We start from the raw sequence: 26,726 nt of genomic DNA, 5'->3' as shown, positions 1-26,726 counted from the left end.
ATTGGGAAACAAAAGGTCTTTGCTATATCGGTTAGCATCTGAAAATGACATAATATGAAGGGACATAAAACAGCACTCTCTGTGAACTCGAATTCCAGGACACGGGAGCATTAGGCGTCAAAATCTGCTCCCTGATCTCCTTTAACTGGTTTAGGCCACTCGATGCACAGCTCTGCGCTTGCCTCGGGATTAATCCTCATAAACACTTGAGGTTTCCTTCATTTTAGTAACACCAATCAAGTCCTTCTGAAAAACGTAGTGGGCTTTGTTTAGTATATTATAGCATTCTTATTTCATTTTGCACTCTGGATTTAACCTCGGAGCTACACAGTAGCATGTCCATGTCTGACAGGTGTTAATCTCTCACAGCACTGTGTCAGTGGCCTCGACATTCGGGCTTGTGCACCACCTACGCACATCATCTAAGACTGGAGGCCAAGGAGGCTTACAACTCCCTGAGCTTTTAACTCCTAAAGGATTGGCCTGAGATTAGCAACAGCCTTCACACCAGCCAATGCACCATTTAACACAATGTTCAGGGCGGCATGCTGTGCTCCTCAGCATTGACAGTGGTGTAAATTAACCAACTGTAATTGATTAGTTTTTCTCGGAAATTGTACTTTACTTAGTAGTACAAGTAAATGTGTGCTTTATTTTTGCCTCGAGTACATTTTTAGAGCTGCATCTGTACTTTTACTCCACTATTTTCCTTCAACCTGCAGTCACTAATTCTTTCTTGTCTATGGGGATTGGCTAATCAGTCATTCAATTCCAGTTCATTCTTTCATTCCACCACAGCGGAATGAACCGCTAACTTATCCAGCATATGTTTTACGCAGTTGATGCCCTTCCAGCTGCAACCCATCATCGGAAAACATCCATACACACTCATACAACACAAACAATTTAGCTTATTCAATTCACCTGTACCACATTTTTGGATTTGTGGGGGAAACCGGAGTACCCGGAGGATGTGAACACAGGGAGAACATGCAAACTCTACACAGAAATGCCAACTGACTCAGCCGGGGCTCGAACCAGCGATTTTCTTGCTGTGCAATGCGCCTCAATTCCAGTCCAATCAAATACTAATAATTTTGCATCATAATAAAAATTTCAAGACATTTTTGAAAGTGTCCAAGAAGATCTAAAATCTTTGCTTGTGTCTTCACAAGTCTAAAATCTTTACATGCAATCACCCCAGAGGCTTTAGTCTGTTTAGACTGCATGAGAAGATGATGGATGTTGACTGTATGATGACATGAAATCATCAAAAGGTCTTAAACAATCACTAAATGCACTACAGAATGTTACGTTTTCAAACAAACCGCATGCACAAACTGCATGTAAACACATCAACTTTTCAGTTTAATACTCACTACTATTGGGTACTCGTATAAGGGATACTTTTTACTCATACTTTGAGTAATACTAACAACAGATACTTTTACTTGCACTATTGTATTGAGTAAGTATACTTGAGTATGATTTTTCAGTACTCTTTCCACCACCGAGTACTGCTAACAGAGACTTTATCATAGAGTTTTAGCCTGCATCCACTAATCCACTTAATGGCTAGTTTGCATTGACATATTTACCCAAAATATTTCATTAGGTGAGCAAACATATGTGCTAAACTAAGTTTTCCGGATTTAGTGATGCATGTTTTTACGCTTTTGCTCTTTCATCAGCAACATTTAACCTTGAGAGGTTTGAAAAAAGTGACTTTTATGAACATTTGTAATAGTTTAAAGTGATATATTGCCTGGGTTGGTGTTGTATATTATGCTACAAAAACCTTGTAATATATATATCCTGTTTTCTGACTTATTTATCTATCTACATATTATTTCTTATACATTATACAATTTCAAACTACTAAAACGTCAAGACAAGTCACTTTGTTAAATTGTAAAGTTGAATTTTCAACATCAAAAGTTGACAGAGCAGAGATGGAGGTCGCATAAAGTGATTCCCAACTGTAAATAACACTTGTAAAGCATAAAATAGTATGAAAACGGTTTATTAACAGACATTTGTTACAGTTTAGGCTATAATTCTTGGGTTCTTAGACATCCAACTAGAGAATATCCGTGAGATAACAGACTACGAGGCCACATTTACCTGTACATATAATTTTAAGATGCATTGTTTTGGTCAGTGTGATTACAAATGGATGACACTAAATACTGGTATAAAAGGCTTGTGCATGCTTTTAAAGATAGTCGAAAATGCATTCGACTAGACTGATTTAACAAAGCAAATGCTTCTTCAGCTGAATGCATTTAAACCAACAGCAAAAACAAATGGATTGCAATAGAAATCATATTTTCATTCGCTTGCTTTCAATTGTGCTCTTTTCTTGTGCAAGGAATGTGATTGAATGAGAAGGCTCTCAGCAAAATGCAAACACAAGTGTTCTCAAAAGACAGGTCACACTTTAGTTGAAGTAGCAATAATTACCTGCCTATTATTAAGATATTGACTGTTTATTTGTACTTATCAAGTATGTATTCTGCATGATCTTATTCTATAATCCCTCAGAAATAAAGCTACGTGTGCTGTGACTGGGGTGGTACCTTTTTAAGGTACAAATTTGTACAGAAACGGTCCATATCAATACCACAAAGGTACATGTTAGAACCTAAAAAGTACAAAAGTGTTCCTCTTAAAACTTTTAGGTACTAATATATACTTTACAGGTATCAATATGGACCCTTTAAGTACAAATGTGTACCTTTTGAAAAGGTACCACCCCAGTGACAGCTCGTGTATACCTTTATTTCTGTGAGTGTACTCAATACCTAAACCCTACCTACTGCTACCTTAACAACTATTCATAAGCAGCAAATTAGAAATTTATTGAGCTAAAATCAAAGTTATTGGCTTGTTATTAGTGAGAATTGAACCTTAAAATAAAGTGTGAGCAAAATGCATGTGTAAACAGGGCCTGATATACTTTCTTTACTTCATAGTAGGTTTAAAAGCTGAATCAAATTGTTTTTTCCATTCATACACACTATGAACTGTGTGACTTTTGTTTGCGATCGAAACATGTGCATGCATGCCTCTGGAGACACAATACTGGCTACAATATAAAAAGGTAAAAGCCACTTTAAAGCGGTTGCTCTCAATACACTGAATTGTTGGCAAGGCATCGTGCAAAATGACATGCTATCCTTATGGAATCAATCAACAGAACATGACATTATGAGCGGACATATTTCTCTGGTGCTTCAGAAGAGCTACCCAAGTTGATGGACTCAGGATGGCTTAGGAGGCGGCGTGCCAGCAAACGAAATCCACACGGGATTTTCAAAGAAGAGCGTCTAAACCGTAATGCTGTCCAATTGCCTCCAGATGTTCCCCCTAAACGAGCGAACAGACCCCTCCATCTCCGACCCTTGCATCTGGATCACCGTGGTGAATGTTGGATTGTTTTTGAATGCTTTCGCGATGTAAGACATGGCCTGCGGTGTTTGAAAAGCTTTCAAGTGGTGGCATTCGTTGCAATCAGCCAAACGCACCCTGACTTTGCATATTACAATCGGAAGACAAACATTTCAGCTGTTATGATTTATAGGTGACTGTGTAAACGCTGCGTACGCATGAGCATTAGCTAACTGCGGTTCACATTTACTGAACTGGTGTCATGTTGGAGTTTTGTGATGGAGACGCGCTGCAGCTGTTTGGCCTTCTTAGCAGCTGGTGTCAACACCTCCCTTAACACTGTTTATTCGGTCGGCATGTGTTTCTGCTAAGTTCTGATTATCGGCCAGCACACTTGAGAGTTGTGTTCTATGACAAGTGTAAGCTAATACGACTAAACTGAAAAAATGTGAAATGCTTTTACGTTGTTGGCACTATTTAGAGTGATTGCAACACCAAGGTCTAAATTCCTTAAAGAGCAGCTCATATGGCTTTTAAAAAATATAGCGTATATGCAATTTGTAAGGTAGCTGTCCTTCAATGTAAACAGTCTGCAAAGTTGTTATTGAATGATAAATAAAGATACTGGCTGTGTCCAAAATTGCAGACTTCCTTACTATATAGTGTGTGAAAAACAGTACACTCTCAGAAATAAAGGTACAAGAGCTGTCAGTGGTGTGGTCTCTTTTTAAAAAGGATTCATATTGGTACCTCAAAGATATACAGTTGAAGTCTGAATTATTAGCCCCCCTGCTTATTTTTTCCCCCGATTTCTGTTTAACGGAGAGATTTTTTTTCAACATATTTCTAAACATAATAGTTTAATAAACTCATTTCAGTCCCACTTTACCTTAAGTGTCCATAACTACTATGTACTTACACCGAAATTAATAATAAATAGTATTTACTGTGTATTTATGCTTGATTAAATATCTATATGTAATTACACCTGTAATTAAATTCTGTAATTACATTTGTAAATACACTCTTGACTATTCCTTACACCTTAACCCACCCTTAAAAATACCCATACCACCAAACCTGTCTATAAACCTACCCCTATCCCAACTCAAGAGCCCCACAAGTGATCTCAAATACATTATGAACACAGTAAGTACATTGTATTTATTTTTTGTTGCAAGTACATAATAATTAGGGACACCTAAAATAAAGTGGAACCCTCATTTCTAACTGATTTATTTTATCTTTGCCATGATGACAGTAAATAATATTAGACTAGATATTTTTCAAGACACTTCTATACAGCTTAAAGTGACATTTAAAGGCTTAACTAGGTTAATTAGGTTAACTAGGCAGGTTAGGGTAATTAGGCAAGCTATTGTATAACGATGGTTTGTTCTGTAGACTATCAAAAAATATATAGATTAAAGGGGCTAATAATATTGTCCTTAAATTTGGGTTTAAAAAATTAATCACTGCTTTTTTTCTGGCCGAAATAAAACAAATAAGACTTTCTCCAGAAGAAAAAATATTATCAGACATACTGTGAAAATTTCCTTGCTCTGTTCAACTTCATTTGGGAAATATAAAAAAAAAAAAAAGACAAAAGAAATTCAAAGGGGGGCTAATAATTTTGACTTCGACTGTATATTAGCGCCTAAAGATATACACTTTTGTACTTTTTAGGTACTAATATGTACCCTTGAGGTAATAATAAGGACCCTTAAGTTACAAATGTAAACCTTTTAAAAAGATACCACCCCAGTGACAACTCTCGTAGCTTTATTTCTGAGAGTATATGCGAACCGAGTGGTGAGCTATGTCTGAATTAATAGAATTTGATAATCAGTAGACAAGAAGTAACAGGAAGACCTACTAATTCTGGAGAAGTAGATTTCTGAGGTAAGATTGTGTAGTGCATCCAATGAACACTACACTTTTCCATGATGCAATGCGAGAGAATTCATAAATGGGAGTAAAGCGATGCTACTGATGCAGGTAGGTCATGTGATAATGACAAAAAACAGATGTAGTACATCCGATTTCTACTAATACTACTCATTCTACATAGTACATACTTTTCAAATGGTTGTATAGTAAATTCTAATTCAAATGTAGTACCTACAGTATTTGAGTAGTAGGTGAATTCAGACGCAGCTATTGTCTATCAAATGAAAGAGTTGGCTCTGAATTGCTTTAAGTCGTTTTATTTTTGGGGATTTTTTTACTCGATAAAAAAATAATAAACAAGAGTACCACATTTGCATAATCCCACCTAGCACATACATCCGAATTCTACTAATAATACTCATACTACACAGTACATACTTTTCCAATAGTTGTTTAGTAAATTCAAATTCAAATGTAGTACTAATTTGAGAAAGACAAATTTGGAAGCAGCCATCGTCTCTCTCTCTCTCTCAAAAAAAAGTCGGATCTGACTCGCCATAAGTCGTGATATTTTTGGGATTTGTTACTTGATACAAATATATCAACAAGAGCAAAGTACCACATTTGCATAATCCCACCTACCCACATACATCCAAATTATACTAATACTACTTATACTATATAGCACACACTTCTCTAATGTTTGTTTAGTAAATTCAGATTCTAATGTTGTATCTATATAAGTAGTAGGTGAATTCAGACGCAGCCATTGTCTCTTTCACAAAAAAAGAAGTCAGCTCTGAATCGCCTTAAGCTATTATATTTTTGGGATTTGTTAAGTATACCAACAAGATCAAAGTACCACATTTGCATAATCCCACCTACATCTGAATTCTACTAATACTACTCATACTACATAGTACATAGTTTGGTAACACTTTATTTTGATGGTCTATTTGACTATTAGTAGACTGTCTGCTTAATATCTGCTGATACTGCTCCTTCAACTATAAGGAACTTTGTACATGTCAACTTACACTAACCCTAACCCCAACCCCAAGAGTCGGTTCTGAATTGCCTTAAGTCGTTATATTAGGATTTGTTACTTGATACAAATACATCAACAAGACCAAAGTACCGCATTTGCATAATCCCACCTACCCACATATGCCCAAATTCTACTAATACTACTTATACTATATAGCACACACTTTTCTAATGGTCGTGAAGCAAACACAAATTCAAATACTCAAGTACTATCTTGAGTAGTAGGCAAATTCAGACGCAGCCTTCGTCTCTTAAATGAAAGAGTCTGCTCTGAATCCCTTTAAGTCGTTATATTTTTGGAATTTTTGACTTGATATAAATATAACAACAAGAACAAAATACCATATTTGCACAATCCCACCTACCCACATACATCCAAATTCTACTAATACTATTCATTAATTCATTTTCTTTTCGGCTTTATCAATTCTGGGTCGCCACAGCGGAATGAACCGCCAACTTATCCAGCGTATGTTTTACAACTAATCTCTGGGAAACATCCATACACACTCATTCACACTCATACACTACGGACAATTTAGCCTACCCAATTCACCTGTGCCACATGTCTTTGGAAAGCGGAGCACCCGGAGGAAACCCACACCAACACGGGGAGAACATGCAAACTCCACACAGAAACCCCAACTGACCCAGCCATGGCTCGAACCAGCAACCTTCTTGCTGTGAGGCGACAGCACTACCTACTGCGCCACCATGTCGCCCCTCTACTAATACTACTCATACTATTTAGTACATAGTTTTCTAATGGTTATGTAGTAAATTCAGATTCAAATGTAGTACCTACAGCACTTGAGTAGCAAGCGATTTTGGAAGCAGGAGTCGGTCCTGAATCGCCTTAACAATTCCTTATATTTTTATTTTTACTTGATACCAATCATTTAAGATCAAAAGTACCACATTTGCATAATCCCACCTACCAACAACATATAAACACTCTTTAACGGAAAACTTTCATATGGAAAGACCAATCAAAACAGACTTTGGCCAGCTGACCAATCAAAGCAGGGTTGGCTTGTTGAAGAGGGAGGGGTTACAGAGAATTCATTCACACTGACCATATTGAAATCTTAGCAAAAATGATCCTGAAATTAAATGCATATCCTGAATAAATAACAATGCTTTCTGATTTTGGACGCATTTAAACCTGTTGTACAGGACTCCAGTGTTAACCCAGCAGGCATTGGACATCACACAGATTGATCTTGGACTCTAGTGTTAGACTAACTTTGAATTTTATATGAAAATCGGGTTGATGTCAAAGCCCAACGTCAGTTTTAGGTCAGACTTCAATGTCAAGATGATTACACAACATAAAACCAAACAAAGATAAACGTCTAATGATGTTAGACTTTGTCGTTCTATGTATGTCATATCATGACGTTAAGCTGATGGTGGATTTTACTTTGTTAATGCCTAAAAACAACCAAATATCAACGCCAGCTGACGTTGGTATTAGATGTCAGCTGACGCTATTAAATTTTGGTCACCTGACGTCACAACCAAAATACGTTGTAGGTGGACTCTTTAAAATAGCATATGACCTGCTCTTTATGATTCAAAACTGGACATTTTAGTCTCCATGTTGGTCTAACAAGTAATATTTATGCACTGTAAACCAATTAGTCAAGACAACAAATATATGTATGCTTCTTTAACCTATTTTAATAAGTTAATCAGGTTTCGACTAATGTTTTTTTAAGTAATTTGATGGTTAACGTAATATTTCTAGTCAGTTTTATTGCCAGTCAGTTGAGATAACTAGAAAAGTTAATTTGAGGCAACTAAAAATTGAAATGCAGCAAGAACTGGGAACAACAATGGTGTGGTTATTTTGTTGTCAAACTAATGGCCTTCCATATCATCACAACAGCTGATTTTGCGGAGTCAGCAGTGAATATGAGCCCATTATAATAATTGCAATTAAATCCCAAAAGTCAGGTGTCTTTATTAAAGCATGATGCCATAAAACTGAACTCAGACTATTAGTGTTAAAAAGTCTGGAAGGCATTAGCGATTAGCCTGGCTTTTTGTAGAAAAATAAACGTGCTCTTGGTTTGACATGGCACCGCCAAACGCAACAGTTAGTGTAATTAACGCATCTTGGAGTCGGTAACGTGAGCATGCTAGATTTCTGTTTTGATGTAATATGATAGATGGCTGTTTGGCAGCTGGCAGCAACACTTTGTCAGAGATACAAACTACAAAAGGTGAAGCCACTTGCCCACTCTGAAGGGTTGAAATGTCTACCGCAGCTTCATGTTTAATGCATCTGAACTCTTACAGAAAGACTTTTGTAAAATGTTCAGGCATACTTCAAGACCAAATGTTGAATTCACTCACAATTTACTCAGCCTAAGTGGCTCTGAACATTTATGCAATTTATTATGAACACAAAAGAAACCAGTAGCCAAAATCCACAGTAGGGAAATAATATTAATAATATGGTGGTCAATGGCTGCCAGTTTCAAGCACCCGTGCAAATAACTTCCTTCCAGTTCAAGAGGAAACAAACTCAAACAGGTTTGAAAGATGAGTAAATGATGACATCATTTACATTTTTGGGTGAACTGTGCCTTTAAGACGAGACAAAAGCTTTTTTCATCAAGTTAAAACAAATGGAAAAATAGATCTTAAATAAATAAGGCTGTGCAATATATATTGTTTAGAACAATATCCTAATTTTTGTTTTAACCTTTTAACTGCCCCACCCAGAAAAACATGTTTAGATTACATTTCTTAACTCCTAATGCCACATTTTTTTTCAACACATCCCATAATTTCTAAAATATCAGCCTCTAGCAAATGATTGATATGTCAGTTTATGGTAAAAGTATCGTAATTAATGTATACAGTTGAAGTCAGAATTATAAGTCCCCCTTTGATTTTTTTCTTTTCCTATTTTTTAAATATTTCCCAAGAGCAAGGAAATTTTCACAGTATGTCTGATAATATTTTTTTCTTCTGGAGAAAGTCTTATTTGTTTTATTTCGGCTAGAATAAAAGCAGTGATTAATTTTTTTTATGAACCATTTTAAGGTCAATATTATTAGCCCCTTTAAGCTCATTTTTTTTCGATAGTCTACAGAACAAACCATCGTTATACAATAACTTGCCTAATTACCCTAACCCCCCTAGTTAACCTAATTAACCTCGTTAAGCCTTTAAATGTCACTTTAAGCTGTATAGAAGTGTCTTGAAAAATATCTAGTCTAATATTATTTACTGTCATCATGGCAAAAATGAGTTATTATGAAATAGAAATGAGTTATTAAAACTATTATGTGTTGAAAAAAATCTTCTCTCCGTTAAACAGAAATTGGGGGGAAAATAAACAATGGGGCTAATAACTCAGGGGGGCTAATAATTCTGACTTAGAACTAGCTGAAAACATGACGTGTAAGACCAATTTATTTGAAAATATATTCAAAATAAATCATTTTTGAACACTAAATCATCTTTATTTATTAAGTATGCCATGAAATATTTCAGATTCTCATTTAACATGTTTTCTTGTTGTTGTTTTTTTTTTTCCATAAAACCAAAATTGAGTGTAGTAGCACCACAGGATTGTGTTTGTTTGATTTTTTATAAACCAACAATGCTGTGTGTGTAAACTTATTTAAAACAGTCACACTTTAAATGATTTATCAGTCATTATTTAAAACAGTCAAAACATGGTCAATCATTTGGTAGAGCGGGCAGTCGAAGGGTTAATGTGTGCAAGCACAACATTTCTAAAATGTCCCCATAGAGAAATCTGATATACTGTATGGCCATATAGGGTATATTAGCTGGTATTTAGCAAATATATTTGTGCATATTCCAATCGATTAAATATTTAACTATTTTGAAACGATTGTTTTACATATAATATGAAACAATTTTTATACATAGCTGCATATTTTTCAATCTGAAAGCATGATTGTGTGATGAAGCCTATTAGAATTCAGTTTTAACAATGCCATAATTCAAGTCAATTAAAAAGCCAATAAAAACAATGGGGCTTTTATGATTTAGTAAGGCTAGTGTTGTTTTCCAGAATATCTGCATGTGCAGCATGCTTGGAAATTATTGGAAACACTTCCAAAAGTTAATATTGAGTATAATGTGTAACATTTTAAACTGTTTTTGTTATATTAAGCCAACTAAAACATTATGACAGGGACACACACACACAAAACTCTGATAAACTCCTCATTACACTGTAAACATATCCTTTAATTAACAGGCTCCAAAGTGCCTTTTATTAGCATTTTAGTAGATTGAGAAAATATATTGTTTAAGAAATAAATGTAGAGACAGTTAAGTCTGTAAAAAACAGACTTATGAATCAATTATGAAAAATGTATGAATCGCAAAATATGGAAAACTGCCAATTTATGGATATTTTTACAGTGTACAATGTTAATAACAATAATAAAAATATCAACAAACGAAATTGATTTCGTGATGTGATGTGATGTGGTTTAAGTGGCAACCACAGCATGTCAAACACCATCATTACCACATAATGTCTGGCACAAATACGCTTACAGCACGCTTAGCAGTAGCATTGGTTAAATATTAAGATTTATCTAGAGAGTCTACATCACCAGTCTTGAAAATAAAGATGAAATGCTACTATACAAACATAATTCACAACTTTATCAGTACAACTACACTGAAAAAACAAAAAAGTTCAGGTATATCAAACCATATGAGGAAACCGATTGCAACAAATCATTTAAGTTCAAAAAGTAATCCTAATGAGTATTGTGAACTTAATCCATTTGAGTGAATGAAGCAATTTGAGCAGCAAAACCCGATAAATGAAGAGAACTCAAGCCAACTGAGTACTGTAAAACTCAAAAAGTTAAGGCAACTCAAACCGTTTGAGGAAACCGATTGCTACAAACCATTTGAGTTAAACAAATTTTTATGAGTACTGTGAACTTACTCCATTTAAGTTGAAGTATTGAGGTTTTTAACTAACTCATTACCTTCAACACCGAGTTCAAAACTCTTTTCAAATGAGTAGAATTAACTTTCAGTAAAGTTTGAGTTAACTACACTCAACTATTTCATTTGATAAAGGTGACTGTTGGGTTTTATAGTGTTTATTACAAAGTTTTTCCAATATAATTATTTTAGTTTAATATTGATGTTACAATAATTACTTAATTATTAACATTTTATCTTCATATTACTTCAAATAATAAATAATATAAATATAATTATTAATATTGCATTTGAATGCCTTTTAACCATTCTTTATTGCAATTTAATAATAATAAAAACTGATACTTTAGGATTATTTTAAGGCGAGATCTCAATCAACTGCATATTTTATTAGTAGCTATTTTATTTAGTTTCTATTAGAGTTTTATTACACTGAAAAACCCAAAAAGTTAAGGTAACTCAAACCATTTGAGGAAAAACTGATTGCAACAAACCATTTAAGTTCAAAAACTAATGATTACTGTGAACTTAATGTATTTGAGTAAACGAAGCAACTTGAGCACAGAAAAACCCAATAAATGAAGAGGACTTAAACCAACTGAGTATTGTGAAACCCTATAAGTTAAGGCAACTCAAACTGTTCGAAGAAACTGATTGCTACAAACCATTTGAGTTAAAAAAAATAATAATAATCAATATGAATACTGTGTAATTACTCCATTTAAGTTGATGTAATGAGGTCTTTAATTAACTCATTACCTTCAACACTGAGTTCAAAACTCTTTTCAAATGAGTAGAATTAACTTTCAGTAAAGTTTGAGTTATCTACACTCATTTAACTTAATAAAGTTGACTGTTGGGTTTTACAGTGTACTGAAATGAACAATCAAATTCCTCTTAAAACACCAGCATATAATCTTTCATTGCAAGTATGAAAGTATTAGTCTACCCATCATGCCACGCTTCAGATGTTGTCATATAATATCATTGCTGATAAGGTGAACGTGACAACAAACGCGATTACATATTCTGCGCTGTTAAGCTGTGCAGTTTATTGTTGTGCTGTCACGAGCTATAAACCCTGCTTTTGTTTTCTCCACAATAATCAATAGCTGCTAAGGAAATGAAGAGTTACTAAGAAATGCTTCATTTCTTTGAACCTGGTCTTGATAAATGATGTATTTCAGCCTGGCTGCCATCTGCCATTTGAGCTGATGAGTCTGTCAGTGCATTTCCTGACTGTTTGGTCTGCTAGCATGCCATGCTTTTTTTCCCAGATATGAAAACATCCCATTTATCAAGATGAATTAATGATAAATGGCCTTGTTTAGCTGTCCGTCTGCATGGTTTCACATACATAAGGTATTCTATGATGAGACCATCCATATATGGACGTCACTGAAAATTTCCCACAGTTTAAACTTAGTGCCCACAAAAAAAAAGTGGTTATGAGTGACCTGTGATAAAGTGACCCTTCCACTTTGAGCCAACATTATTTTTAGGATACTAATCAACTGGTTGTAGATTTATTTCTTTTTTTAAAATCCACTATAGGTGAAGCACAAGCCTGGAAATGTGTCTCAGCCACAATAATGGAGAAAATCACAAAAGTAAATTGGTTATCTTGTTAACTACTGCAATAAAACCTGTGTGTATGAGCAAAAGTCTACAGAGATATTAAACACAATGTAAATGTGCCAATTTTTGACTTTAAAAAGTCATTTTTGCATAGTTTAATGCATTAAATTGAGTTTTGTTGGTATAACTTAGTGGTTACAGATCAAAGATGAGCTGTAACATCTGAATGCCCAAAATGCCAAATGAAATGTATAAAAATTTATCAAAATTAATCAAGTGAATGCTGTGTCTAACTGTATTTTTGATCTTAAAATGACATTTTTTGCATAATTTAATGACTAAAATGTAGTTTTGTTGGTATAACTCGGTAGTTACGGGTCAAAGTAGAGATTTACCATTTGGATGCCCAAAAAACCAAATGAAATGTATAGAATTTAATCAAAATGTATTGAATTAATACTGTATCTAAAGGTATTTTTGACCTTAAAAAGCCATTTTTGCATAATTTAATGCATAAAACTTAGTTTGTTGGTAAAATTTTGTGATTACGAGTCAAAGATGATTTGTACCATTTTAATGTCCAAAATATCAAATGAAATGTATACAAACGAATCAAAAATAATCAAACAAATACTGTCTCTAAAGGTGTTTTTCACTTTAAAAGCCATTTTTGCATAATTTAATGCATAAAAATTTAGCTTTGTTGGTAAAATCTAGTGGTTACAAGTCAAAGATGAGATTTACCATTTTGATGCCCAAAATATCAAATGAAATGTATACAAATTCATCAAAATTGATCAAACAAATACTGTATCTAAAGGTGTTTTTGACTTTAAAAGGCCATTTTTTTGCATAACTCAATGCCTAAAATTTGTTTTGTTTTTATAACATAGTGGCTATGTGTCAAAGATGGGATGTACTGTACCATTTGAATGCCTAAAATATCAAATGAAATGCATACAAGTGAATCAAAATGTATTAAATTAAAACAGTATTTTAAGGTATTTTTGACCTTAAGAGGCCATTTTTGCATAATTTAATGCATACAGTTTAGTTTTGTTGGTATAACTTAGTGGTTACGAGTCAAAGAAGAGATGTACCATTTTGATACCCAAAATATCAAATGAAATTTATACAAATTAATCAAAATTGATCAAACAAATACTGTCTCTAAAGGTGTTTTTGACTTTAAAAAGCCATTTTTGCATAATTTAATGCATAAAAATTTAGTTTTGTTGGTATAACTTAGTGGTTACGAGTCAAAGAAGAGATGTACCATTTTGATACCCAAAATATCAAATGTAATGTATACAAATAAATCAAAATTGATCAAACAAATACTGTATCTAAAGGTGTTTTGGGGTTTACATGCATTTAATTTCATTCACATGTCTATGGGAGATTTTTATTATTATTATTATTATTATTTTAAAGATATTTAAATGACAAAAACTTGCATTTACAATTTGCAGACATTTGTAGCCACTTATTGACCCATTGAAGGGACTTTTTATAAGTTCACGCTTAATTTTGGAATCAACACTGGTGTTAATAGAGTCATTCTTTTCCAGGAAATATTACACTGTCAAAAGAGTGTTTTAATATTTCATCAGATGATTCCTGCTCCAAATGTGCCTGACGAAATGTTTTGGTACGTAAATTACTGTTACACCAAATTACATTTAAATAGGTATCAACAGTAAATCTTTTGTTGTTGACCCATTTATGCATATAAACTCAATACAAAGAACCTGGAACTGAATGTTCTACTCAAAATACTCATAAAATAATTACCAAATATCTTTTTGATAGAACAAGTGACCGAAATATGCAATATCCTAAATTCTGTGATAACCTCACTCTATAAAGAAAACCGCATGTCCCAAATTTCTACCGCCACATGTTCACTAGTAAATCTGAATGATTTGCATTAACCCTTTACCCTCAGTGGCAGATCCTTTATTTGACAGATGCTCGTTTTCTGAAGCATGTCTGCACAAGACACGCACAGCAGGCAAACATACGCAGAAACACACTGTGGAGGAATACACAAGGCTATCAAACACACAAGCGCAAAAACACATGCCAGTTGACGAACAGGAAAAGCCACTGACAAAACCTGAAGGGCTTCGCGAGCGACGAACCAACAGCATCTCCAGCTCAGATTTATGTGGATTATCTATTTTAGGGATTGCCTGCCAATCTCAGCCAGCTCTCGGAGGAAAGACCAAAGAGCAAAGTGTTTCCAAGTAGACTCCATTTGCGCTGTATGTTGTTTTTATCAGCTTTTCCAAATAACACACGGTATAAAAAGCTTCATGGAGAACTTCTATGGAAACTTTTCAGTGCGTAAAAGGCACTTTAGTTTATTAAAACACTATTTATACCAAAATTCTCTTAGGAAAGGATCAATACAATGTTCTAACTATTTTGCAATCTTTATTTTTAGGAGTGCATACACAAAAAAACAATCGATGCATGCATTTACAGTCATATATAAAGATCTACGCTACATTTATAAATTGTTAAGCTTTAAAAAACCATATTAATGCCTCAATACAAAAAAAAAACAGTTTCATCATTCATTGTTTTTGTGCATAAAGAGAAGAGCAATCTGTGAAAGTTGAGAAGTGAATTTGCCCGTACTGGTTTTCAAGCCCGAGGCGCGAGAGGCGCATAGCAGCTCACATTCTTCCCAAATGCACTAAAAAGTTCCGCACACGCTTTAAGGCTTACATTTTTGGATACTATTCCAAAGTTACACAGTGTTTTCCCCCCTTGTTTGACATGCATTTTCTTTTCCCCCACTCCATGCACTTTTTCCACCAGTAAATTGCACTTGGGAACCAGCGTAAATGCGCAACGGTGCCAGGAGCGCTCCAGACACCCAGCAAACAGACGATCCCAGCAAACAAACTTCTAAAGGATACATACCGTAATAAAGGTAACCATAGCATCGGTGAGGAAATATTCAGCAGTGCCGACATGAAGGTAATGGAGTTTATAACGAATCCTTTTGTTGAAAGTTTCCAGATAGAAAAGCGCGCGGTGCGTGCTGAGAGTCTCACACTGACTAGTACAGCGCGCAGATCTCTCTCTCTCTCTCTCTCTCTCTCTCTCTCTCTCTCTCTCTCTCTCTCTCTCTCTCTCTATCTCTCTCTCTCTCTCTCTCTCTCTCTCTCTCTCTCTCTCTCTCTCTCTCTCTCTCTCTCTCTCTCTCTCTCTCTCTCTCTCTCTCTCTCTCTCTCTTTATCTCAACGCACATAATCTTCTACTCTCCTGTGCACGTCCAGAATGGACAGATGGCTTTTATATTGCACTGCTTAGTGATGCTTTTCTCCACAGTCAATCATGCATTGGTAACTTTCGTTTTATTCCATATTAACACGCGGTTTACTGTACACAATGTGCAAATTGTACAGATTAAAATGACTTTTATTTATATGTATACCTAATGTTCTGCATTTAATGTTTGTGAGTTTTTTGTGATCTTTCTATTAACAAAGTCGTTTATGGGCTAAAATATCCAGACAATGCGTTTTCTCCACAGTCAATCATGCATTGGTACCTTTCATTTTACTACATATTAACGCTCTTTATTGTACACAATGGGCATATTGTAGGGATTAAAATAACTTTTATTTATATGTATACTTAATAATGTTCTGCACTTAATGTTTTTATGAGTTTTGTGATCGTACTCTTAAGATAAAGTCGTTTACTGGACTGTAAAATATGTAGCGACCGACTTTTCACCACAGTCAATCACATTGGTAACACACAACATTACCAATGTGGTGATGTAATCACATCACCACATTGGTAACTTTTCAACTTCTGAGTTAAAATCTTGTTTTTGCAACTTGAAACAACCCAATTCTTAAGTTTGTTTGGGATAACTTAATTGTTTTATGTTCAATCCACTTATTTGTAAGCTAACTTAATCGATTTGTCTTGAGACAACATAAAGGAATTGTGTGGAACCCTGCATTTTTACCGTTCAGTATATGAGTCAAAGACGGCAATGCGTTTTCAAGCATCACAACTTACTCTCAATTTACTACAAACTACTATTTGTTTACTGCAATTTACAGAAGACACCCACTACCCTAACCTGATTTCACCAAGTAGGACATGTTCCTAGTTTAACATCTATGTTGATCCTGGAAAAACATTCCAATCAGCCAATCAGAATTAAGGCATACGTTTACAGTTTATGTTGGTTAGTGTTATGCACTTCTACATGATTGTTATCCAACTATTATTCCCCTCTAATTTTGTGAATGATTTACAGTTATGATTGGGTTTAGAGGAAGGGAATAGGTATGGATTATATTTTCCAACAAAAATGATGGGTCAGGATCAACATAGATGTTAATCCAGGATCACATCCTACTTGGCACAATCACGACATGCCACCCACTAAGTGTCAGTCACGTAACAATTGTTTATTTGACAAAAAATATATATTGTCAAGCATATTTTGAGCAAGAATCATCAGGTGACATATTAAAGGGCACATTCGCAGTCTCAAAATACTCATTAATATATTAATTTACATATTTGTAACATTAAAGGGTACCTATTATGCAGAAATCACTTTTATAAGGGGTTTAAACAGAGTTATGTGACAACAGTCTGTGAATATAACCAGATTATAATGTTAAAAATGCATTAATTTTATTGTTTATTATGTCTGCAGAAACACTTTTGATTGCCATTCTTGCTTTGTACGTGTCATCAAAGGGGTAAAGCCCCGCCCACTATAGTGACAATCTCTCCCTCATTAACATAGGACCTTAGTCTTGTTTTTAATCTGCCACTACGCTGTAGCTCCGCCCTCTTTTAAAAAATCTCATTTGAATTTAAAGTGACAGCCACCAAAATGGCACAATTGAGATCAAAACCTTAAAGGGGCAGATTCAAAGCGTTTATAAAACCTTATTTGTGTGGTAATTTGAGCTGGAACTTCACATACACACTCTTACACACTCAGAGACTTATTTTACGTCTTGTAAAAAGGGGCATAATAGGTCTCCTTTAAAGCAAACACTTCACCTGCATTTAGTATGCTTTCAATGTAAATAAACACACTTCGATAAGCTGAATTTGACCTACCAAAATTAATTGTCTCATCTTTGGCCCATATGTTGATGTAGTTTTACAGGCATTACATAAAACAACCAGTTGCAGTTGCCTATTATTACTTTCAATCTTCATATTTGTCGGGTTACAAAAGAAACCTCCTATGGAGAGAAAGAAATAGCATACTTTCTCATGTCCTCGAATTGCAGCAAAAAATGCATTCAAAAGATCCTAATAACTAGGTATGGCAGCCAACTGAGGAGTAAATATTGAAGAATTAATACGCAGTGTTTGCTCACGGGCATCCACTGTGACTCAGTGGAGAACTCTATAATCATTAGCTGAAACTGTCTAGTAAATGCATATCATAAGAGTTCTCCAGTGATTTTATAAAAGGGCAGGGACAGGAAGCTCTCAACAGCCCTCCATAATCCGCGCTATTCTTCTTACAGTTGACTTTTGTTGGAGATGTTTGTGTAGGACGACGTTTTGAAGTCTTTAGGCATTATAGTGATGACATATAGAGATCTTAAGGTTGCTTTTACTGAGCAACAAACACACACAGACAATGCAAACAGAAAAATACGGTATAAGGCAAAGCGGATATGCTTCTCGTCATGTGACCGTCCCTCCTGTGTTCCAACATTTTCAACTTTGCTTTCTTTGCTGTGTCAACAGTCACAAGGCGATCCATAGCTATTCATAATGCAAAGCAGAATCTTTTTTGAAACTTTCCTTGACTGAAAGTGAGCCAATCACACGAGTCTAAAAACGTCACGTGACTCCCTAAAGCTCTAAAAGTGTCATAACGAAGCAAAACTAAAAGTAAAGAAACTTTAAAAAGAGCTTACCTGTTTAAAGCTGGTGTGAACTTCCTGGTGACAGGCGAGGATGTGTTTCTTTCTCTTCCTAGACGACTATGGGACATCAAGGGTGAGAGTGAGAGCAAAAGAGAGACGTTTTTCCAACTAAAATGAGGTGTCTCATATCAAGACACTAACATTGGTTGTGCTTCTAGCAGTTAAAAACTCCCCAGTCAGGAAGCTGATGTGCACATTAAATGAAGACATCAGATGTGTGATAATTAAGAATATTTCACAAATGAACTCATCTCCATTTAAACCAGCTGATGAGGGAAAAAACATTGAGGAAACAGTGATAGCATGATTGCAAAAGAACAGGAAATTCTTCCTGTAGGTGCTTTTATATCCATTCAGGAACGCTTTGCTTTCGTTCAGGTTATGCAGCACATAAAGTCTGAGTTTTATAGATGCTCGATAATAAAACTAGAGCTAGGGGTTAATAATACTGTCCGATTTACATATGGTAACCATAAGCGGTATATATGACCACAGGCATGTAAAAAGGGAAAAAAGATGACTAACAGGAAGAGTTTTAGCATTTCTCCACAATGTTGCAATAGTCTTTTGTTTCCTATTGTGATGTATATCTGAGAGAAACAAAATGGGCTGGATTTTGTCTGTGTGGAATGCACTCAAACTAGGCTCATTCTGAAAACCTACCCCTATATACCTTTCTAGAGAGCACCAAATATGTCCCATGAGCTATGTTTTTGTGCAGGTTTTTTTTCTCAAATCCGCCAGAGGGCGCTGTGTACACTTTTTCAGATCTCAAATTTCTCTCGCGAGTGCCATTCGCGCCTGCTCTTCTCACGTAAATCCACCAGAGGCCATTGTCACCTACTGATTTGTCATCGACTGACTTACCCCTCCTCCTTCCTTAAACCCAACCAATAGTGTTTTCAAAAGTACCGATTGACCTGCCCACCCCCTTCCCTTTCAATCTACAATTTTAAAACGCAATCCAGAAAAAGAAAAGCCCTCATCTGATTTTTTTTACCACGTTTTCAGTTTTTATCACATTCTCACCCTGTTATTTACTTGTCCATTTTATGTTATTATTATTATTTTTAAAAAGATTAATTTTTGGCCTTTTAGTCTTTATTAAGTGGATAGGACGGTATTTCAGACAGGAAGCAAAGTGGGAGAAAGTAAGGGGGTAGGGACGGAAAATGTCCTTGAGCCGGGATTCGAACTTGGCACACCCATGTCAGTGCGTAAACCTCTAGGCTATTTATTTTTTGGCTCCTGCTTTTGTCTTATCCACTTTCTGGAACCATTCTTCATCGGACTCGAACGATTATCATGCTCAACTCCTTCCTGCGTCTCAAGTCCACCAACGTACATGGCGAGCTACTGGATAAACTGGTAACAGCTGCAAAGCTAAGGTAAACGGTCAGCTGCTAAGCGCGAAAAGGAACAGCGTCATACCGCCCCATACGTTCTTCTAGCTACATAATTCGCGATCTCCAGAAACGTATATGGAGCTACGTTTTCAGAATGAGCCTATGTTGAATGCACCGGATGGCTGTGAATTGCTACTGGTGGATCTCATGTGACTGACAGGCCGTCCCGCCCTCATGCCAATAAACACCAATCAGAATTTTAGCGATTTTCTGTTTTCTTTTAATGCCGTTTTTCATATTCTGGATTTAATTTAATTTAATTTATTTATATATTAAAGACTGTTTTGCCTTCAGAACTGGCTTAGTTCCCACAACATATACCAGAGATGCCCAAGATAAGACCTGCGGGCCAAAGTTGGCCCATTCTAACCTTTGATTTGGCCCACCATCCCATCTGAGAGGAGAGTGAGAATGATGGAGAGAGTTGGAGTGATTACCTTTATCACAGAGATGATCATTTCTAATTTGACATAACCTTTTTAGCAAAAAAAAGCAAACTGAAATTAAATGTTTCTATTAAATACTGTAAATTAATCTGCGTTTTTAAAAATGTAAATACTGTCACGCATAGAAGACTATGCAGAAGACATCAGTGACCAAATCAAGGAAAAAACTAATGTAATTCTGTTATAAATGAGATTGTTTTGTTTTTACTGTAATAAGTTCATCATAAAATGTTAAAACTACTGTATTAGTTAATATAAAGCAAGTCATTTTTAAAAATTATTAAATTAATTAGGAAATGGCAACTATATTTACCTCCGGCCCATTAGCCTCAATCAAGTTTGGATTTTGGCCTTTCATAAGGAAAAGTACAGTAGATTGACTGTGCAGGAAATGCACACAAACAATACAAACAGAAAAATACAGTATAAGGCAAAGCGGATATGTTTCTCCTCATGTGACCATGCCTCCCATGTTTCAACCTTTTCAACTTTCCTTTCTTTGCTGTGTCAACAGTCACGAGGCGATCCGTATTCATAATGCAAACTAGAAAAAATGTTTAACTTACACCGAGCCTTGAGCTTTTTGAGCCTATCAAACAAGCCTTAAAGGTCACATGACTCTCTGAGGCTGTGGAAAAGTGTCATAACTAACAAAACCATTTACAGACCTCAATTTTAATCAAACGCCATTGAGAAACTAAACAGAGCTTACCTGTTAAAACTTAGTGTAAACTTCCTGTTGACAGGTGAATGTGCTTCTTTGTCTTTTTAGACATCAAGCAAAAGAGAAAGCGCAAAAATAAGGCTCTGGGAACACTCATCATAGATCCTCAGGTCCAGGATTGTATCACACAGTTGTTTGCACATCCAGGATGTGAATCCTCCATTCCAGCACATCCCAAAGCTGCTCGAAGGGTTTGAGATCTGGTGATTGTGAATCCATTTACGCAAGGATGCATTGCATAGTTGACAACAATAGTAGTTGGAGATTTAACCAATGCTCAACTGGTATCCAAAGGCTGCCAAGAATATTCACCATACCAATAATCCGACCACTGATGCAAGGCAGGATGGATCCATGCATTCATGTTATATGCCAAATTCTAACCCCCAGAATCTGAATGTGAAAGCAGAAATCAAGACCTGCCAACACTCATGTTTTTCCCGGGAGACTCCCGTATTTCACACCCATTTCCCGCTACCCTTCTGTTTTGTAATTTTCCCAGGAAACTCTCGTAAATTGTATGGCCCAATCTAGTTACGAAAAATCCCTTTTTGTCCATGTTTGTCAAGTTACCAAATCACCTCAGACAAGCGATGAAATATTCTAATCTCAAAGCATTTTTACCTCAATCTGGCAACTCCACCAGCAGGTCTACTACTACTGATGTTGCTACCGGCACCGTGCAAATCTGGCATCTACTACCTGCGCAGAAATCAAAATCAACAGGCTAATTAATACCCCACCATCAACAATGTGCTCTTCTTCTTCCATCGCTTGCTCATCTTCTTCAAGGTTTGTACTTTCAGAATCACTCTTCAACAGACATCTGGAGTAAATGTTGCCTTTGCATCGAGTCGAATCAGTCTGGTCATTTTCGCCTGACCTCTGCCATCAACAAGGCATTTACATTGGATAATTTATTTTTCCAAATGACTCATTGGAGACCCCGGAGATGGTTGTAAGTGAAAATCCCAGTAGATCAGCAGTTTCAGAAATTCTCAGACCAGCCCATCTGACACAATCAGAGTTGCTTTTCTTCCCTATTCTGATGCTTGCCTTCACGAGATCATCTTGAACACGTCTACATGCTGTTATAGTTGCTATAATGTGATTGGCTGATCGGAAAATGTGTTTACAAGCAGTTAAAAAGGTGCACTGAAAATAAAGTGGACAGTAAAGCTGCGATCACACTGCACCTTTTGCCCTATTAACAAGTTTTGCATGTCACTGTGTTCGAAAGGGTCAAGTTTTGTGAACCTGTGATTTCATGTCACATGAATGCATAAGACAGATCGATCAAAAATTGCAGACCTTTAAAATATGTTTATTTTGTCTGGCCCCTTTTTGTAGCACTGTCCAACAGAATTTCACATTCTCAAACTGTGACCGTGGCTCAAAGGGGATTGCACACTGAATACAAAATTCATTCATTCATTCATTTTCATACGCTTTCTTCAGGGCCAGGTCACAGGGACAGTAGTCTTATGAGAGAACCCCAGACTTCCCTCTCCCCAGACACTTCCTCCAGCTCCTCCGGTGGGGATCTTGAGGCGTTCCCAGGCCAGCCGAGAGACATAGTCCCTCCAGCGTGTCCTGGGTCTTCCCCGAGCCCTCCTCCTCGGGGACGTGCCTGGAACACCTGGGTCGAATTTATTTTTAGCGTGCAAAAATAAACGGATGAAAATTTCTTCTTCATGTCCAGGAGGCATTTGAAACAGATGTCCGAGTCACCTCAGCTGACTTCTCTCGAGGTGGCTCGGTTATCTGTTTCAGATGCCTCCTGGACATGAAGACGAAATTTTCGTCCATTATTTTTGCACGCTAAAAACAAATTCGACCTCACATTGTGTCAATCGTATTGATATACTGCCTCCGTAACTTTCGTCCCTCATAAAAAAATTCAAATGGGGTTCGATTTTATCCCTTTTTCACACCTAAAAACGCACTTTGAGAGGTGTTTTGACTGTTCAGAGCCACTGTACAAGTTAAAGGCAAAATAGAGAAGGTCGTCACTTGACCAGACAGAATGTGGCGGACAAACAAAAATCCCCAAAAATGCAGATGTAAATTTTAGACTTTAATGTGCAAAGTGAATATTTTACACACCTTAAGTGACCTTAATGTCGAGTTCAGACTTCTGATTTCAGCCATGATTTTGGCTCTGCGACGAGTAAAAATCACACAGTATGAACTATCAAAGACGCGATCTAAGAGAATCGCTGACGAGTCGCCGACACCCGTCAGATATTTGGCATGCTAAATATCTGGAGCTGTCGACGATTCAAATCATGCTGTTTGAATGAGTTTTGACAGAAAACAACATCTGCGATCACCTACAGCCAATGAGAGAGCAGCATCCACTAGTGTGGGTATCTGCAGGCCAGCTGAAGGTGGAGAAGAAGTTAAAAGCGCTTCTCCTCAGTCCATTTGAACCCAAGAAATGGAGGAAAAACTAGTGTAAATTTAGCAGGAGCACCTGTGTCGTCAGCAATATCACAACCGGGTCAAAAAAGGGAAAAAAAAGGTTGAGGAGAAACTGCTACTTCCCTTCAAAGGCCAGGTGAGCAAAATAAGTAGATTTTCTACCCCACTAAAGGCTTCTTTCTCATTATGTAGTTAATAATGAAAGATACTACGAGATCCCGCATTGTTTCTATGTCACTTCTCGCGTGTGTTGGTTGTGTGAGACGTAGTTTTTGGATCCAGACAAGGTTATCTGCGATTCTTTCTATTGTAAAGTCATGCAGTGTGAAACCCTTTGTCACCGATCCATCCTACAGTGTAAACAAGACAGCGGCAGAATGCTAACCCAGATAGTCATGCAGTGTGAAACAATCCATGACACTTTGAAAATCATACAGTCAGAACTCAGCAGAAGTGTGTATTTTACAGTACATTGCAGCATCATTGATGACCTTGAATCCAATACATCTGTGTCTTCCATTGTACCACTGGTTCCGTTGATCTCAAGATGAGAAACTACATTTCTGAAGCAAGACAAGTGTAATGCTCCTTCATCTCATGCTGTCAGCCCTAAAGTTGTACAAAATGTTTTACAAGCATGCCGAGTGGTTTGTCCAGGTGGTGTGTGTATGTGTGTGTTTTGTTTGAGAGGAATGCAGGGCACACCTTGCTGGCATACAGCGGGCTCTGCTAACCTCAGCATACACGGCTACTGCTGCCCTTTCAAACAGCGCCACACAAAGAGACACAACGGAGGAGGAACAATGCCGGCACCTGCGGTTGGTTAAAGGAGTTCCCTGTTGTAAAGTACGCTTTTTATTTCATTTAATGACGGGGAGCCTTTTGAATCACCCGTGGAGTAAATCTCCCGCAGACAGCTCTTTAACCAAGCACATCAAAACATGGGGCTGTTTGAGTATCTTTACGTCACCAATGAATTATGTGGCCCGTGCAAATTGCCAATATTTCTATATGTGTATTTTCAAGTGTGATGGTCTATTTGCACTACATTGTCGTTTTTTTGTATCTACACTAGTAGGAAAGAGATTTTAGGAAATACACGGACGAGTAATTAAGAAATATGGAGTAATTTATGTGCTAAAGATCTGATTTCCTTGTGAATTCCTGTGAAGCCATTACATAACTTGATGTATTCATATAAGTAGATTCGCTGGAAGTGTACTGTATGTACTGAGGTTGAACAAGCATAAACAATAGGTGGCCGAGTTAACGTTTCAGACCACAGGAACTTTTCTACACGCTCCTTCAGTTTGCGCTTTCGCATTCAGCACTTTCACCTGCACCCACAATGGGTCTGTTGTCCTGTCCGGGCATCACTGAAGTGGTTTTCTTGTGATAGATGGGGTGTCCTCCACCTGGCTCTGAGGCCATCAGGGTGTTGATCTCTGCCCCTCGTCATAGTAAGCCATGGCTAGACGGGAAGGTGGGAAAGACGTATCAGCGAGACTGAAAGAAAGAGGAGGGAGCGCTGCTGTCGCTGAAGGTCAGATCGAGTTTCTGCCCAACTGCAACAGTCACCCCAACCAACCCCAAACATCACTGAATGACTACAGCAGAGCCAGATATACCAGTCAAAGACTTCTTCACACTAAAAATTTTTTTTATTTTTTTAAACTATGGAATAAATAGTTCTGTGAAGGACCAAAATTGGTACAGTAGTTCCCCCCAACACCACTGAATGAATACAAAAGTGCCAGATATGCTAGCCAAACAGTTTTTGATACTAAGAAACAGTTGTTTTTGTAAGAACTGGAGATTAAGTTTTGTGAAGGACCAAAATTGGTAGTTCACCCTAACACCATTGAGTAAAAACAGCGCTATATATACAGGTCAAAGAGATCTTCAGATTAAAAAAATTGTGTGTTTTTGTTTTAAAAACTATGGATTAAACAGTTCTGTGAAGGACCAAAATTTTTAGTTCACCCCAGCCAACCCCAAACAACACTGATTAAATACAGCAGAGCTAGATATACAAGTCAAAGAGATCTTCACACTAAAAATAATGGGGTTTTTTAACTATGAACTAAAAAGTTCTGAGAAGGACCCAAATTGGTACAGTAGTTGCCCTAACACCACTGAATAAATACAACAGTGCCAGATAAACTAATCAAAGAGTTCTTGACATTAAGAAACATTTTTTTTTTTTTTTTTAAGTTTTGTGAAGGACTGAAATTGGTAGTTTACCCAAACACCACTGATTGAATGCCAGATATACTAGCCAAAGAGATCTTTAGAATAAAAAAGGGTGTTTTTTAAACAAAAAACTAAAAACTATGGATTAAACAGTCCTTTGAAGGACCAAAATTGGTAGTTCGCCCCAACCAACCCTAAACACCACTGAATAAATACAGTACATCAGTGCCACTAGTCAAAGACTTTGTTTGTTTGTTTAAGAACTGTGGACTAAAAAGTTTTGTAAAGGACCAAAATTGGTAGTTCTAGATGCTCACTGTGTGAAACCCTCTGATATTTAATAGTGAGTTTTTTGTGAAAACACTGATGCTAATACTTTTAGATCCCCCAAGAACCTTGAAGTGAACTTTCTGGAACCTTTTGTGGAATTGGATGATTCAATGGATGTTAAAGTTTTCATGGATGCATAGAGCCATCAATGCTGATAAAAACACTGAAATCTTTTCAGTCAACTATTCTTTAAAGAGCCATTTTGCGTTAGCGTGAAGAACATTTAAAACAAAGGTTATTTTTTGGAATCCATATAACACTTTCATTCCTCAAATGGTTCTTCGTAAAATGTTATCAGTTTATTAAAATGGTTCATTCAAGAACTGTTCACTGAAATGTTCTTTGTAGAACCCAAAAAAGCTCTTCTATGACATCACTGTAGAAACACCCTTTT

At 36.4% G+C, this 26,726-nt stretch overlaps 1 protein-coding gene across 1 annotated transcript in view; it reads right to left on the bottom strand.

The window, feature by feature from the left end:
* Positions 1-15,942, bottom strand: part of ntf3 (neurotrophin 3) — a 33,086-nt gene extending 17,144 nt beyond the window's left edge. The window contains exon 1 of the mRNA XM_056455135.1: positions 15,799-15,942. Coding sequence (XP_056311110.1) covers positions 15,799-15,816 — 18 coding nt within the window. The 5' untranslated portion in view covers positions 15,817-15,942. The remainder of the gene's footprint in view (positions 1-15,798) is intronic.
* Positions 15,943-26,726: the final 10,784 nt, after the last annotated feature.

Source organism: Danio aesculapii, chromosome 4 (genome assembly GCF_903798145.1).
Source record: "Danio aesculapii chromosome 4, fDanAes4.1, whole genome shotgun sequence".
Lineage (NCBI taxonomy): Eukaryota > Metazoa > Chordata > Actinopteri > Cypriniformes > Danionidae > Danio > Danio aesculapii.
Note: the sequence above shows the minus strand (reverse complement) of the source record. Positions and strands in the feature narration are given on the sequence as shown.